Source organism: Lactuca virosa, chromosome 5 (assembly GCF_052849685.1).
Source record: "Lactuca virosa cultivar CGN04683 chromosome 5, Lactuca_virosa_CGN04683_v6, whole genome shotgun sequence".
Lineage (NCBI taxonomy): Eukaryota > Viridiplantae > Streptophyta > Magnoliopsida > Asterales > Asteraceae > Lactuca > Lactuca virosa.
Window position 1 is genome coordinate 175,831,302 of NC_136430.1, and position 14,089 is coordinate 175,845,390.

The following is a 14,089-nucleotide window of genomic DNA, read 5'->3' on the forward strand; positions in this document are numbered from 1 at the left end:
GGTTCACCCATACTCCGATTGCGCACTCTCTCTCGTTGCTCAAAGGTATTCATACACGCTTTCTCAATCATGTTTTCCTTCTTATTTGGTCAAGCTAGGGTTTTCCTGAGATTGTTTCATATCTTTATCATCTTCATGGTGTCGATCAAATTTTCCTCATCATCGTCCCTAAACCTAAATCTGCCTGAAATTGACCTTCGATAAATTTGGTATTAACAAAACCTTTCATGTAGAATTGTTTGATTCAGTAGCTTATGTTCAATAGGTTCCCAGAAAACACATTTTGTTCAAGTGATGTGTTTGTGTCGAAGCCAAATAGTCTTGAATAAGATGATGGCCGGGTGATCTCGTTTGTACATTATGAACATTTGAATATATCTCGGGTAAGTTTATATCAATCTCTTATTACATGTATAGATATTCTTGTGAAGCAGATTGGACTAATAGTTCTTGGATATCAATGGGACACAAATTGGCTTAATTTCATATGTTATCCTAGTAGATGCATAGAAGTTTACCAGTGAGCCAGTTGCAATTATTACCTTGCCATATTGAGTGCCTTATGGTTTTCATGGAGCTTTCATTTCGATAATCTCCTAAATATATGATGTGGACCAAGTCGAACAACTAACTCAAGTCGTATAACCCATCAATTCTATTGGAATGGAATCATAAATTCCAATTTTGTTGGAATGGAATCACGAATTCCAGTTCTGTTGGAATCACAGAAGTTGATGCTTGAAGAACGGACCACAAAATTGAAAGTGATTCTAAGCAACATTATTCTTTTAGAATGTATTAGTGTCCTTGTTAGATTTTGATGTTTTCTTTCCCGTTTTGAAAGTTTTTTTAGTTTTATTCTTTAACAATAAATGTAATTCTTAACAATTGTTACCTGTATTCTATAAGAAATAATGTATTTTTTGTTTTTATTCTTCAATTGATTGTTTAAGAATTTGTTATTCTACAAGAAGTTTTTAAAGTCATGATCAAGAAATAGGTTCAAGAATATTTTTATTATTTATGGTTCAAGAATATTTTTATTTTTGAATATACTCATAAACATATTCTGTCAGAATGTCCGACTTAAAAGAATTATACTTCGTAAAATCGGATTTTTAAAATTAATAGAATTTATGATCCCTTAAAAAATGCAATTTTTCTTTATTAAATCTATATTAATTGACTAAATTACCCTTGTAATTAATTAAGATGATATTTTTCAATTATTTTTAATTCAATAATATATATTAATCACTTTCTTAAAATAAGTAAATTTGATTGGCCCACATTTATGCATACAATAACACAATAATTACTTTGAATAGAATAACCTAAGCCTATATATACATATATATATATATATATATATATATATATATATATATATATTGTTATACTCCATGTATTCACATACATCATATTAGTATATTTACTATTAAAAAGGATATCGAAAATGAAAGTCAAGTTGTTTAGAATTTAGATATTTTTAATTTACCCGGACAATTGATTTATATTTGAGATTGTATTATCTTAAAAAGTTTGAATAATTATTAAAATTTATGATTATTTAATTAGACATATAGAGTTAAGTAAAACCATTAACATGTTTTATGAAGTGTTGCGCCCAAACCACCCCATCCATATTACCTTTACAAAAATATTTTTTTTAGAAACAAATAGCTATATATTCAACAATTAAAACGACGCTATTTTTTTTCTTTCAAAAAAGTCACTCATAATTTTAAAATGTTTTAGAAAAAACAATTCATATTTAAATAACCATTTTAAAAAAAAAATAAGTTTTTTAATTTTTTTTTTCTTCAGAATACAACGTAATTTCTGACCATGAAACACAATTTCTTAATAGCTATGGTTGAGAATGGTTCATTTTTTTTGTTAAACCAAAATCAGATTGGAAATTTTGATCTTTTATTTTAGAAAATACAAACCATTGGTTTTTTATTTCGGTTTCGGTTTTTCGTTTTTTTAATATATTTTTTGGGGTTTTGTTTTTTTATTTCATAGATTTCTTCATCAATAAATGTTGTTAGAATTTAACAAAAATAAATAATTTGTTAAAACATAATAAAAGAAGAAGTTTGTTCATATTTAGTCATTGAATTTTTTTTAGATGGAAACGAACTTTCGACTTTGTTCACATTTAGTCATTAAACTTTTTTTCGTTATCTATTTTCCACTGAACTATTGAAACTGTTCACATTTTACCCTTATGACCGGTTGTTACCGGTCATAAGGATAAAATGTGAACAGTTTCAATAGTTCAGTGGCAAATAGAGAATGAAAAAAAAGTTTAGTGAGTAAATGTATACAAAATCAAAAGTTTGTTACCCTTTCAAGTCATTATACCTAGGAACTAGTAACGAGGCTTGTGCGTTGCACGGGTCTCGTTTTTTTGTGGGTGTTTAGTACATTAAATCTGAGTGGTTTATTAAATCTCATAAATCAAAACAATGCCATAATTCAACATAAAAAATATGATTGAATTAACAATCATATGGAAATAGATTTGCACAGCAGATGCTCCCATTATCATACCTGAAACATCAGAGATTAAGATTATTTCATAAAATTAAATCGAATCTTAGAAGAATTCAATCAATCCAATCTGGATCGCTAGTGGGTTTGATAAAAATGTTACCTGATGATGCACAGTCTCAGAGAAAGGGGAGAAACTGGAAGGAGGTGGAGCAGGGAGAGAGATGAACGTGAAGGGCTTGTTGGGAATAAACATGGATTTGTTGTTCCCCTGAAACGATCGAAAACCCAACAGATTACCAAAAATAAAGATTTCAACGTCATCGATTTCAACTCCAACATTGAAAACAGAAAGGAAATTAGGGTTACATAACGAAAGTTGAAGAAGATATGAGAAACTCTTTTACCTTCTGTTGATTTGGGTATTTTTTAGATGAGATTTTAGAGCATCATATCAACTTTTCCAGAATTAACGCAGCTAATAGAAGCAACCGACGTCGATGACCTCTAAAATCGTGCGAAGGGCGAAGAAGGCGAGAAGGCGATGGAGAATATCGGGAACGAATATGGAGAAAGAAAATGATATTTATCCTTTAAAACCGATGAAGGAGAGAAGGGGGTGGAGAGGTGATATCTGATTGAATCGGAGGATTTCGGGAAGGTTCAAGAGAGTAATCGGTGTCTAGGTGGAAGATAGCATGAGTCGACTAAAGCAAAAGCGGTGGAGGTAAACACGTAACACTCTCGCCCTAACACGTAGCAATTGTGTAGACAGTAGAGAAAGATGCAAGTTGCACGTGTAATCCACTTTCCAGTATAATAATACAGATAAAAATATATAATTATCAAAAAGTAAAGCAGAAAAAAAATTCCAGCCAATGACAGCAAAGTACTGTTCCCTAAGCGGGTTTAGAATTAATATATTATATAATTACTTGGACTTTTTGTTGCAAGAGAAAGGACTAAATATAGTAAGCACATGAACCAAAGCTCTCTCTTTGTTGGTTCCACAATTTCAACCCCGTGGATAATTTTGGGTTTAAATATTGGATATGTAATATTCCTTTAAAAGATCGTTTTTCACGTTTGTTTTATCTAGAGCAAAATCGTAATTGTTCTATAGCGGATAGATGGGAAGATGGTTGGTATTGGCTTTGGAATCGTAATTTTGAAGGTGGAGCTTTACAAAGTCAATTTGAAGACCTATTATTGTTGATTCGATCCTTTCAACCCAATCTAGAGGAAGACGATTGGCGTTGGGAATTGAATGGTGTTCTCAATTTCAATGTGAATGAAGTTAGAAAGCATATTGATAATGAGTGCTTACCGGATGGTACTCTTGTGACGAGGTGGAATCGCTTCGTTCCTAGAAAGGTAAACATATTTATTTGGAGATTGTTAATTGATCGGTTACCTACCAGGTGGAATCTTAGCATCAAAGGTTTGGATATCCCTTCGTTGCTTTGTCCATTATGTGATAAACAGGTGGAAAATGCAGATCATGTTTTCTTTTTATGTGAAGAAGTTTATGTTATCTGGCAAAGGGTGTTTAGATGGGTGGATTTGGTGCTTCCGGGTGTGGATATACTACATGATCTATTTTTTTGGTTGGATACGGTTTCGATCTCGGATAATAAAAAGACGGTTTTGGAGACTATTATTCAAACGACATTATGGGTGATTTGGAGATATCGTAATGATATCATTTTTGGAGATTCTAATCCGATTAAAAACCGGATTTTTGAAGATATAGTTGATTTTTCTTATAATTGGTTTAGTTCTAGAAATTTTAAAACTAAAACTAATTGGGTTGATTGGCTTAAAAACTCAATTCTAGCTATTTCTTTTTAATTTCTAGCTTCTTCCTAGTCTCATTTTAATAATATTTGGCTGTTCAAAAAAAATATATTGAACTACTGGATCAAAAAAGCTAAATGAAATTCTAAAACATAGATTATCATATTTATTTGGGCTCTGTAAAATATTACCTAAACTTTGTGCATAACCACACTTCTTCTTCCAAGCATTCCCGACAAATAAGATGTCTTTTACAAATGTATTGCATAATATTTGAGTTAATGGGCCACTTGTGTCAATTGGCTATTTTGTTCTTGTAAAAAAGGTGAAAAAAAAGTATTATGAATTTGATAAAGTGAACAGACCTAGTGGCTCTCTAATATATATATATATATATATATATATATATATATATATATATATATATATATATATATATATATATATATATATATATATATATATAAACCGAATTATTTATTTGCATTATGAAGGGGTGATTTTGTGAAGTTGAAAATATGTGTACGAATTATATATAAAAGTTCTAAACAACTTATAAGATGTGAGTATCATGATTTATAAAATTAATATATGCTGAAAAGGTTATTTTACAATTTACACATGTGATAATATTAATTGCATTGTTTTACATATTTTGATTGTGAAGCATGTTACATTTGTCATTAAATGGTAAATAATTTATTTAACGTTTAAAATGATTTAGTAAATAAGAGCATCCACTATGCATAGTTTAATGGGATAGTTGAATGAAATGGCATGTCTAATTGGCATTCAATAATTTATATTCTTATTATAATAACTAGATTTAATGATAACATTATATATATATATATATATATATATATATATATATATGATTGTGGTCTCATAACTATCTAACATAAGGTACTTCCAGTTCCAAAGGAAATGGTCCGACATGATTGCATCACATCTACCGGATATTTTGCACTTTTGATTTTACCATTACTTTGATGTTGTTTAGAAACACTTTTGGTACTTGAATACTTTCTGGAAGTAATGAATGAATGTCTTGGTTGAATTCAAAACAAAATTTTTACGTAGTATTTTTCGGACGTTACAACATGAATCGGTTCATCGTCGGATGAAGATGAAACATAAAGATTTTCTTCCATTACTATTTTCCGAACGTTTGGGTTCATTTTCTTAAAATAGTTTAATGAGACTATAGAGAGAAAATAAATGAAATTGAAGAATGTGTGATTGTTTTAGAAGATGAATATTGATATTCATATTGGTAAAAAAGTGAAGATATATATATATATATATATATATATATATATATATATATATATATATATATATATATATATATATATATATATTAACGGTCAAAAGGAGTAAAGAATGACATAAAGTGCGGGAAAAATGAGAAGGAAATATGTGGGTTGTCCTACCCGCTTAAATTCAATTTTGGTGGTACCCTTAGTTGTTTGGAATCATCTCGATGGTCCTGTCATCCGTCTACCACAACGTTCCAATGGCTTCGTCCACCTTAAGAGCTCTCAAGTTGAGACACTCTCCCAAAATTTCTGTTCATTTCACCTTTCCAGCTAAATTGGTATTGAAGTACTATTGTCCCGCAGGAAATCCTTCTCTTTACAAGTTCTCAAACGAGGTTTTCAAACCAAACTTCGATAGGCGAGAGGTGTAAGCACTGCGATGTGATGTGATCTAGCAAGTTTTTTCTTTTGAGAGGACAACTCAATCAACTTGATCGATCCCCTCTTATGGAAATGCTGAAAGCGAGAGTGAAGGATATGTTTCATTTACATTCTAACTATTTTAGAATTAGTTAGAAGGGGGTGGTCATCCAAATTGTGACTAAAACCGGCTAAAACCTAAATTAGCAAGCTTCTCCAAATTTAGGGGTAAATCTAAAAAAGTTACATGTTTAAAAACACGGCAATAACAAGTAGTTCACAATCAAATTATTATTACAATTTGATGATTCCTCATAATAATTCCACTAACCAAAAAAAAATATAAAAAAAAATCCAAGTTATGTGTGATATAAGAAAATTTTTTTATTGAATTAAAATATATATTACTGTTCTTTTTTTTATTATTCATCATATGATTGTTTCATTCATGACGAGTCAATGTCATATAAAAGATAATTACAGTCTTACAAAGTTTTTCTGATAAAATTGATAGGTTTATCCTTTGTTGTACACAATAATCATGATAATGTTATTTTAAGACAACTTTTAAATTAATATATTTTCATAACGACGGGAGTGAAGGACCTTATCCATGTCTTTATTTGTACGTATTTAATGTACATCATATACATGGTATTATGGTATTATTGTTATTACTATTTTTGAAATTACACCCATAAATGAACGAATCCTAGAAATTCTATCACCTTCAAACTTCTCTCAGACACATACCCTGATCTTCGATCTCAAATTTGTTCATGACTATCATAATATAAAGTGTCGGAAACTTCTCAAATTACTGCAGGTAAGTTTCATAGCCCAATTTAATATGATTGATTTCAAATGATTTCGCATCGAGACAGTGTTAATTGTCATTTTGGAGTTTGTATGATCTAAAGATCTTGTTGATTTAGCTCGTTTTTGTTTCTTCAAAAACTTGTTGTATTGTATAATGTCGATTGCATGTAACTGTTTTCCTAACAATGTTAATTCATTTGTTTATATGTAAAGCGAGATTTTCTTTTTCCTGGCAGATAATAATTGGAATTTACCCTATTGGGAGGTTTCCAAGAAGTTTTTGTTTTTAGGTTGGAATCATTAGGGGTAGAAAGATAAAGATGCAGTCGAAGTCATATACTAATCTTCTAGAATTGACTTCTGGTAATTTCCCTGTAATGGGGCGAGAGAGGGACAAGCGAAAGCTGCCAAGGATTATGACAGTTCCTGGAAGTATCTACGAATTTGACGATGAGCCGGCAAGCAGTGTTGCATCTGATAACGCTTCTTCACTTTCGATGGATAGAATCATTATAGTTGCAAATCAATTGCCTCTGAAAGCCAAAAGAAGACCTGATAATAAAAGTTGGAGTTTTACTTGGGATGACGACTCTCTCCTTCTACGACTCAAAGATGGTTTTCCTGATGATATGGAAGTTCTATATGTTGGCTCCTTAAATGTCGATGTTGATGGCATTGAACAAGATGATGTTGCTCAACGCTTGTTGGAAAGATTCAGTTGTGTCCCAACTTTTCTTCCTCCTAGCCTCATTGAAAAGTTCTATACTGGTTTTTGCAAGAAGCAGTTGTGGCCTCTTTTTCACTACATGTTACCAATTTCAGCTGATCATGGAGGTAGATTTGATCGATCTATGTGGGAAGCCTATGTTTCTGCAAACAAATTGTTTTCCCAGAAAGTAATCGAAATCATAAATCCCGAAGATGATTTTGTTTGGATCCATGATTATCATCTAATGGTGTTACCTACTTTCTTGAGAAGACGATTTAATCGTTTAAGAATGGGGTTCTTCCTCCATAGCCCATTCCCTTCTTCCGAAATTTACAGAACACTTCCTGTTAGAGAAGAAATCCTAAAAGCTCTACTCAATTCTGACCTAATCGGATTCCACACCTTTGATTACGCCCGTCATTTCCTTTCATGTTGTAGTCGGATGTTTGGATTGGAATACCAATCAAAAAGAGGGTATATAGGATTAGATTACTACGGAAGAACAATCAGAATCAAGATAATGTCAGTTGGAATCCACATGGGACAAATAGAATCCGTGATGAAACTTGCTGATAAAGAATCAAGAACCAAAGAACTCAAGCAACAATTTGAAGGAAAAACCGTGTTGCTTGGAGTTGATGACATGGACATCTTCAAAGGCATCAATCTGAAGCTCTTAGCAATGGAACAAATGCTAAAACTACATCCATCTTGGCAAGGAACTGTTGTTCTTATCCAAATTGCTAATCCAACTAGAGGTAAAGGTGGCATAGATTTGGATGAAATACAAGTTGAAATACAAGAAAGTTGTAAACGTATAAATGAAGAATTCGGTAAACCTGGGTATCAACCAATTATTTACATAGACAAACCATTGTCAGTTGGTGAAAGGGTTGCTTACTACAGCATAGCTGAATGTGTAGTGGTGACAGCTGTAAGAGATGGAATGAATTTAACTCCATATGAATACATCGTATGCCGAGAAGGAATTCCCAATTCTGATTCCGATTCCGATTTTGGTCCCAAGAAAAGCATGTTGGTGGTGTTGGAGTTTGTGGGGTGTTCTCCTTCTTTGAGTGGTGCAATTCGTATCAATCCATGGAATGTTGAAGCAACTGTTGAAGCAATGAATGAAGCTATATCAATGGGAGAACCTGAGAAACAAATGAGACATGAGAAACATTATTGTTATGTGAGTGCACATGATGTGGCTTATTGGTCTAGAAGCTTCTTGCAAGATATGGAAAGAAGTTGTGCAGATCATTTTAGGAAAAGATGTTGGGGAATCGGTTTAGGGTTTGGGTTTAGAGTTGTGAGTCTTGATCCGAATTTCAGGAAGCTTTCAATAGATGATATTGTATCAGATTACTTAAAGGCTAAACGAAGGGCAATTTTGTTGGATTATGATGGAACTGTAATGCCTCAAAATTCCATCATTAAGACACCAAGTAGAGAAGTTATTTCACTTCTGAATAGACTTTCTGGTGATATGAATAATACGGTTTTTATTGTTAGTGGAAGAGGTAGGGAGAGTTTAAGTAGGGCTTTTTCTCCATGTAGGAAGCTTGGAATTGCAGCTGAACATGGCTACTTTATAAGGTTAGTATTATCAATTTATCATTATTTCTTGTAGTTTTTATCTGTATCTTTGGTCTGTGAAAAGGACGTAAATGCCCCTGGGGTTTTTTTTCAGGTGGTGTCAAGATGTGGAGTGGGAGACGTGTGGTCAGAGTAGTGATTTTGGATGGATGGATATGGCTAAACCTGTGATGAAACTATATACAGAATCAACTGATGGATCTTCTATAGAAACTAAAGAAAGTGCTTTAGTTTGGCAATATAGAGATGCAGATCCAGGGTTTGGATTTGCTCAAGCAAAAGAGATGCTTGATCATCTTGAAAGTGTTTTGGCAAATGAACCTGTTGCTGTTAAAAGTGGTCAATATATTGTTGAAGTCAAACCTCAGGCATCTCCTTTGTCCTAATTCACTTTCTCCTGTTATCATTTTGAAAGTGTATTGAATATTGATCTTTTTTGTTTTGTTGCAGGAAGCAAGTAAAGGTCTTGTTGCGGAGAAGATCTTCACATCAATGGCTGAAAATGGGAAACAAGCTGATTTTGTGCTTTGTGTGGGTGATGATCGATCTGATGAAGATATGTTTGAAATAATCGGGAATGCAATTTCAAGAAATATAATTTCTGTTAATACTGTGGTTTTTGCATGCACAGTTGGACAAAAACCAAGTAAAGCAAAATATTATCTTGATGACACCAATGAAGTTATTTTAATGCTTACAAGTCTGGTTGAAGCTACTGACTCTCCCGCTTTATCTGAAGATGAAAATTACGGGTCCCATTATCCTTAAAAGAATTTCATTTTTTTAAAACTAGTACTAATTATTATTATTCTTTTTTTTATTGAATAGTTGCATATTATGTGTCTATTTACATTCTTTTACATAGATGAGGTTGCAGGTTTAGTGTATTTTTTTCAAGAAGTGGTAGTTAGTGTACTTTTCTTTCATTGATTTGTTTATTGTAGCATTATGCTTTCGTTTCCTCTTATTATTTGAATAATTTATAGCAATGTCGTCCAAATATAAAGGAATTTTCACTGCTATGATTGGATAGATATTTCGACAGTATTATAATGTCTTAATAAAGAAAAAAATTAAAGTACAATGTTATTTGGGTTTAAATAAAGAAAAGTTTAAGTATAATTCTATAATTGTGTAGATTTTTCAAAGTACAATGCTATAATTAGAATTCTGCTAAGGGTTATTCAAATCACTCTTTAGTCCTTTCACAAAAAAGAAAACCTGCAAACCGGGCATCTACCATGGGTTCTCACCCAAGGCAAGATACATTGCTCATGAAACGTATGATTACACGGTGTCACCATCACCACTTGTTTTGCTTCGAAGTCTTCTAAGCATATGACACATCTTTTATTATCATAATCATCATCTTCTTTGTATACTTCTTTTGTGGTCTTTCCACCATCCTTTTCAGAGTAAAACCTACCCAACCTTTGTATAATCTTCTTTGGAATAGGATTGTAAATCTCTTTCCTAAGCTTCTCTAAAGCTTTTGTTTGATTGTTTGAATCACGTGTTTGTAGTTGTGTTTGTGTTTGTGATCGATCCATTTCTCTTGACCTCAAATTCGTGTGGTTTGCCAAATTGTTTTGCAACACCACAAGACGCATTCGAGGTTGTGGAAAACTGTAAAATTTTGCATTCAACAATTGGTATGGTAAATACGATTTAAAAAACTATATTGCTATGATGATCTTATAACTTTTTAAGTAAAACAATCAAAATATAAATATGAGCTCAATATATTTCCATATCAAGTAGTAAAAAGAGGGAAAAAGTCATTAAAAGATTAATATGGGAGACTATAAGAAAGGGGATCACCTCATTATGGAGGAAGGTAAAGTGAAGATTCTATTCTCGAAGGACCACAACCATGGATCAATACCAACTCTCTCATTCTGCAAAATGAAATATTTATGTATAATTCGGGTGATTTAAAAGTGACACGCTAAAATAATTTATCCACAAATGTTTATCTGCTTGGATTTATAAAATATAATGAGTAAGTACTATAATAAATAATGTAACGTAATAAATAAGTTAATGAAATTAGGTATTACATCCAACAATCAAACTTGATTGGAATACAAAAATGGGACGAATTTTCATATGAGTTTTTATCTTGTATATAAAAAGAAAATCTATTGAAAAATCTTTATGTTTAGACTTCATAACCGCTTTAGTCTTTATTTTTTTTTATAGTCAATTAAGTTCCAAAACCGAAAAATATATTCATTTTGACCTTTTTATTTGGTCAACAGGTCATCCAACTTTCAAAAATTATATTTTTGGACTAGAATTTAATTTTTATTACAAACTTGGTCCAAAATTTACACTTCTGGTCCAAATTTTAAATTTTATTACAAACTTGGTCCAAATTTACACTTTTGGCCTAAATTTTAAATTTTATTACAAACTTGGTCAAAATTTTACACTTTTGGCTTAGATTTCAAAATTTTGTTATAAATTCATCCTAAAAATGTATATAAACATTTTTTTTATAAAAAATGCATACAAATACGTGTTTTATAAAAATATATACAAACACGTTATTATAAAAAAAATGTATACAAACCCCAATTTTATAGTAAACATATTTGTATATATTTATGTTTTTTATGCACAAATAGGTGTTATATACATTTCTTTTATAAAAACGTGTTTCGATATATTTTTTATAAAAGCGGGTTAGTATAAATTTTTTATAAAATCCTGCTTGTATACAATGTATTTATTATAAAATAGGTGTGCATAAAAAATATATACAAATACACTTTTATAAAAACAAAATATATACAAACACCTATTTCTGTGCACATAAATTAATACAACTATTTTTACTATGAAATAGGTGTCTGTATACATATTTTTAATAAAAACGTGTTTGTATAATTTTTTATAAAATATGTGTTTGTATAATTTTTTTTATAAAAATATGTTTGTATACAATTGCATTTATTATAAAATAGGTGTTTGTATAAATATGATTTTATAAAGCAAAAAAACATATTTGAAACAAAATTTTGAAAAAAAAAATGTAAAAAAACTAAATTTAGGATGAATTTGTAACAAAATTTTGAAATCTAGGCAAAAAGTATAAATTTTGGACAAAATTTGTAATAAAATTTAAAATTTAGGTCAAAAGTGTAATTTTTGAAAGTTGAATGACCTGTTCACCGGGTAAAATAGTCAAAATAAATATATTTTTCGGTTTTTTGGACTTAATTGACTAAAAAAAGATAATGACAAAATCGGTTATGAGTCCTAAACATAAAGAGTTCTTAGTAGATTTTTCAATATGTTTAGTATTAAGTTTATTTTAGATATTATTTTAAATATAAACAATAAATTGTTTATTTAAAAATATAGAACTCATTACACGTAATAAAAACTTATCAAAGCTCAAATAAGAATACAATAAAATATATGTTATTAGTTTTTTTTAGAAAATAATATGTTAATTAATTTAAGAGATGAAATTATATTTGTGTCAACAAATACTACATAGATAAGAAAATATGTTATATTGCAATTTTTCACTCTTTCTCATGGCATATAAAATACACCATTTGCTAAAGAATGAAATTAAGAAAACTAAAAAAATCACAATTTCCTCACTGGTTAGGCTTATAAATACAAGCAATTTTTTCATTTAGGGAAAAACTTAGAAAAATAAAACTCAACTTATTTTCATCAAATACTTAAAAAAAAACCATTATATTACTTTTATGTACGTTAAAACCCTTATATATATCATTTAAATGTCTAATTTAAAGCTTCGAATTCGGTAATACCAAGATAGCCAAAAATGCTAGGTAGACGATTCTCAAAGGGTTGATGATAACAATCAATTAGATTAAAAAATTTCAAAAAAATATAAGGGTTTTGATGTACTAAAAAAATATAATAATGGTTTTTTTAATGCTTAGATGAAAATAGATATGGTTTTTCTAAGACCAGAAAGACTTAAATAAGATTTTCAGAAAAAATAAAAGTTTTAGTGGACTAAAAAATATATTGGTTTTTTTCAGAATTAAATGAAAATATATTGGATTTTTATAAGGTTTTCCCTTTCATTTAATTGGGTTAAGCATACTAGCATAGAAATAACCGACCAAGGTTAATTTGGTCCAATTTATGAAATCCTTCTTAGATGACTTGTAACTTGTCACTTGTACTCTTTTGTCTAGCTTCTTATTAGATAATGTTTTTTCTTTTATATATTGTGGTTCTAAAAAACAAAATACAAACAATCACTTTCAATTCTTTTTCCAACTCACATACCAAACACTAATTCGTGACAAAAATGATTGTATTTGCTAATAATAACATGGAGGTGTCAAAATTTGAATCGTGTTTGTCCAAATTAAATATTTCCACAAGAAAGAAAGAAAAAAAATGAGATACCAATTTCACTAAAATATTTCTCTAAGGATATGTTAGAGAAGAATAGTAACCAGGATATGAGGAAAAAGGCGCGATGGTGGAGATATAATGTCCAAAAATGAGTCCCTACCACCGTTGTTGTACCATGCATTTGCATCGTTGGCAAGTCGCAAAGACCGTTGAGTATTGATATTGTTGTGGTTGCTCATTATGTTAGAGACATGTAAATCTTTTATTTTCCTATTAAAAGTTTATATAAGATGTGTTTGAAGGAGTGTTACCTCTTCCAAGTATATATGCCTTCATTCTTTTGTTGTTGATTTGAAATTTTATTCTATGTCCTTCCCACTTAATTGAGAGATTCTTTCTTAATTATAATGTTGTTTTTATTCTATAGAATCTATGGGGTTCTCTTAATATCATCGAGATTTTTCTCTTAAGGATGATCATGTTGTGTTTAAAAAATGGTTAAATGCACATTTATGAAACAATATTCCATTTTTGTTTTAATCGGTTCAACAAAGTGGTTTTTATACGAAATATGTGATGTTTTTTGTAAAGGGCTTCTAGCCCAGCGGTATCCAGTATTGTCCTCCAT

At 30.3% G+C, this 14,089-nt stretch overlaps 1 protein-coding gene and 1 pseudogene across 2 annotated transcripts; one reads left to right on the plus strand and one right to left on the minus strand.

Moving 5' to 3' along the window:
• The first annotated feature begins 7,117 nt into the window (after positions 1-7,117).
• LOC145112058 (putative alpha,alpha-trehalose-phosphate synthase [UDP-forming] 7 pseudogene) lies at positions 7,118-9,873 on the plus strand (annotated as a pseudogene). The gene is made up of 3 exons (XR_013710430.1): positions 7,118-9,105; positions 9,200-9,473; positions 9,556-9,873. The product of XR_013710430.1 is annotated as a putative alpha,alpha-trehalose-phosphate synthase [UDP-forming] 7 pseudogene (transcript).
• Positions 9,874-10,206: 333 nt separating this feature from the next.
• On the minus strand, positions 10,207-13,738 carry LOC145116543 (uncharacterized). Its single transcript, XM_079052884.1, has 3 exons — positions 13,563-13,738; positions 10,927-11,003; positions 10,207-10,731 (listed from the first exon to the last, which is right to left on the minus strand). The coding sequence occupies exons 1-3, from the start codon at positions 13,698-13,700 to the stop codon at positions 10,311-10,313; spliced, it is 636 nt and encodes a 211-aa protein (XP_078909010.1). The 5' UTR covers positions 13,701-13,738; the 3' UTR covers positions 10,207-10,310.
• Between the last annotated feature and the right edge of the window lie 351 nt (positions 13,739-14,089).

Bases quoted from the DNA above. Each gene is read 5' to 3' on its own strand.
- LOC145116543 (XM_079052884.1), bottom strand. From the start codon at position 13,700: ATGAGCAACCACAACAATATCAATACTCAACGGTCTTTGCGACTTGCC. The intron at 11,004-13,562 runs GTTACTATTCTT...TTCATTTTGCAG, and splicing joins GCCTTTTTCCTCATATCCTG to AATGAGAGAGTTGGTATTGA. The intron at 10,732-10,926 runs GTGATCCCCTTT...AAAATTTTACAG, and splicing joins TTACCTTCCTCCATAATGAG to TTTTCCACAACCTCGAATGC.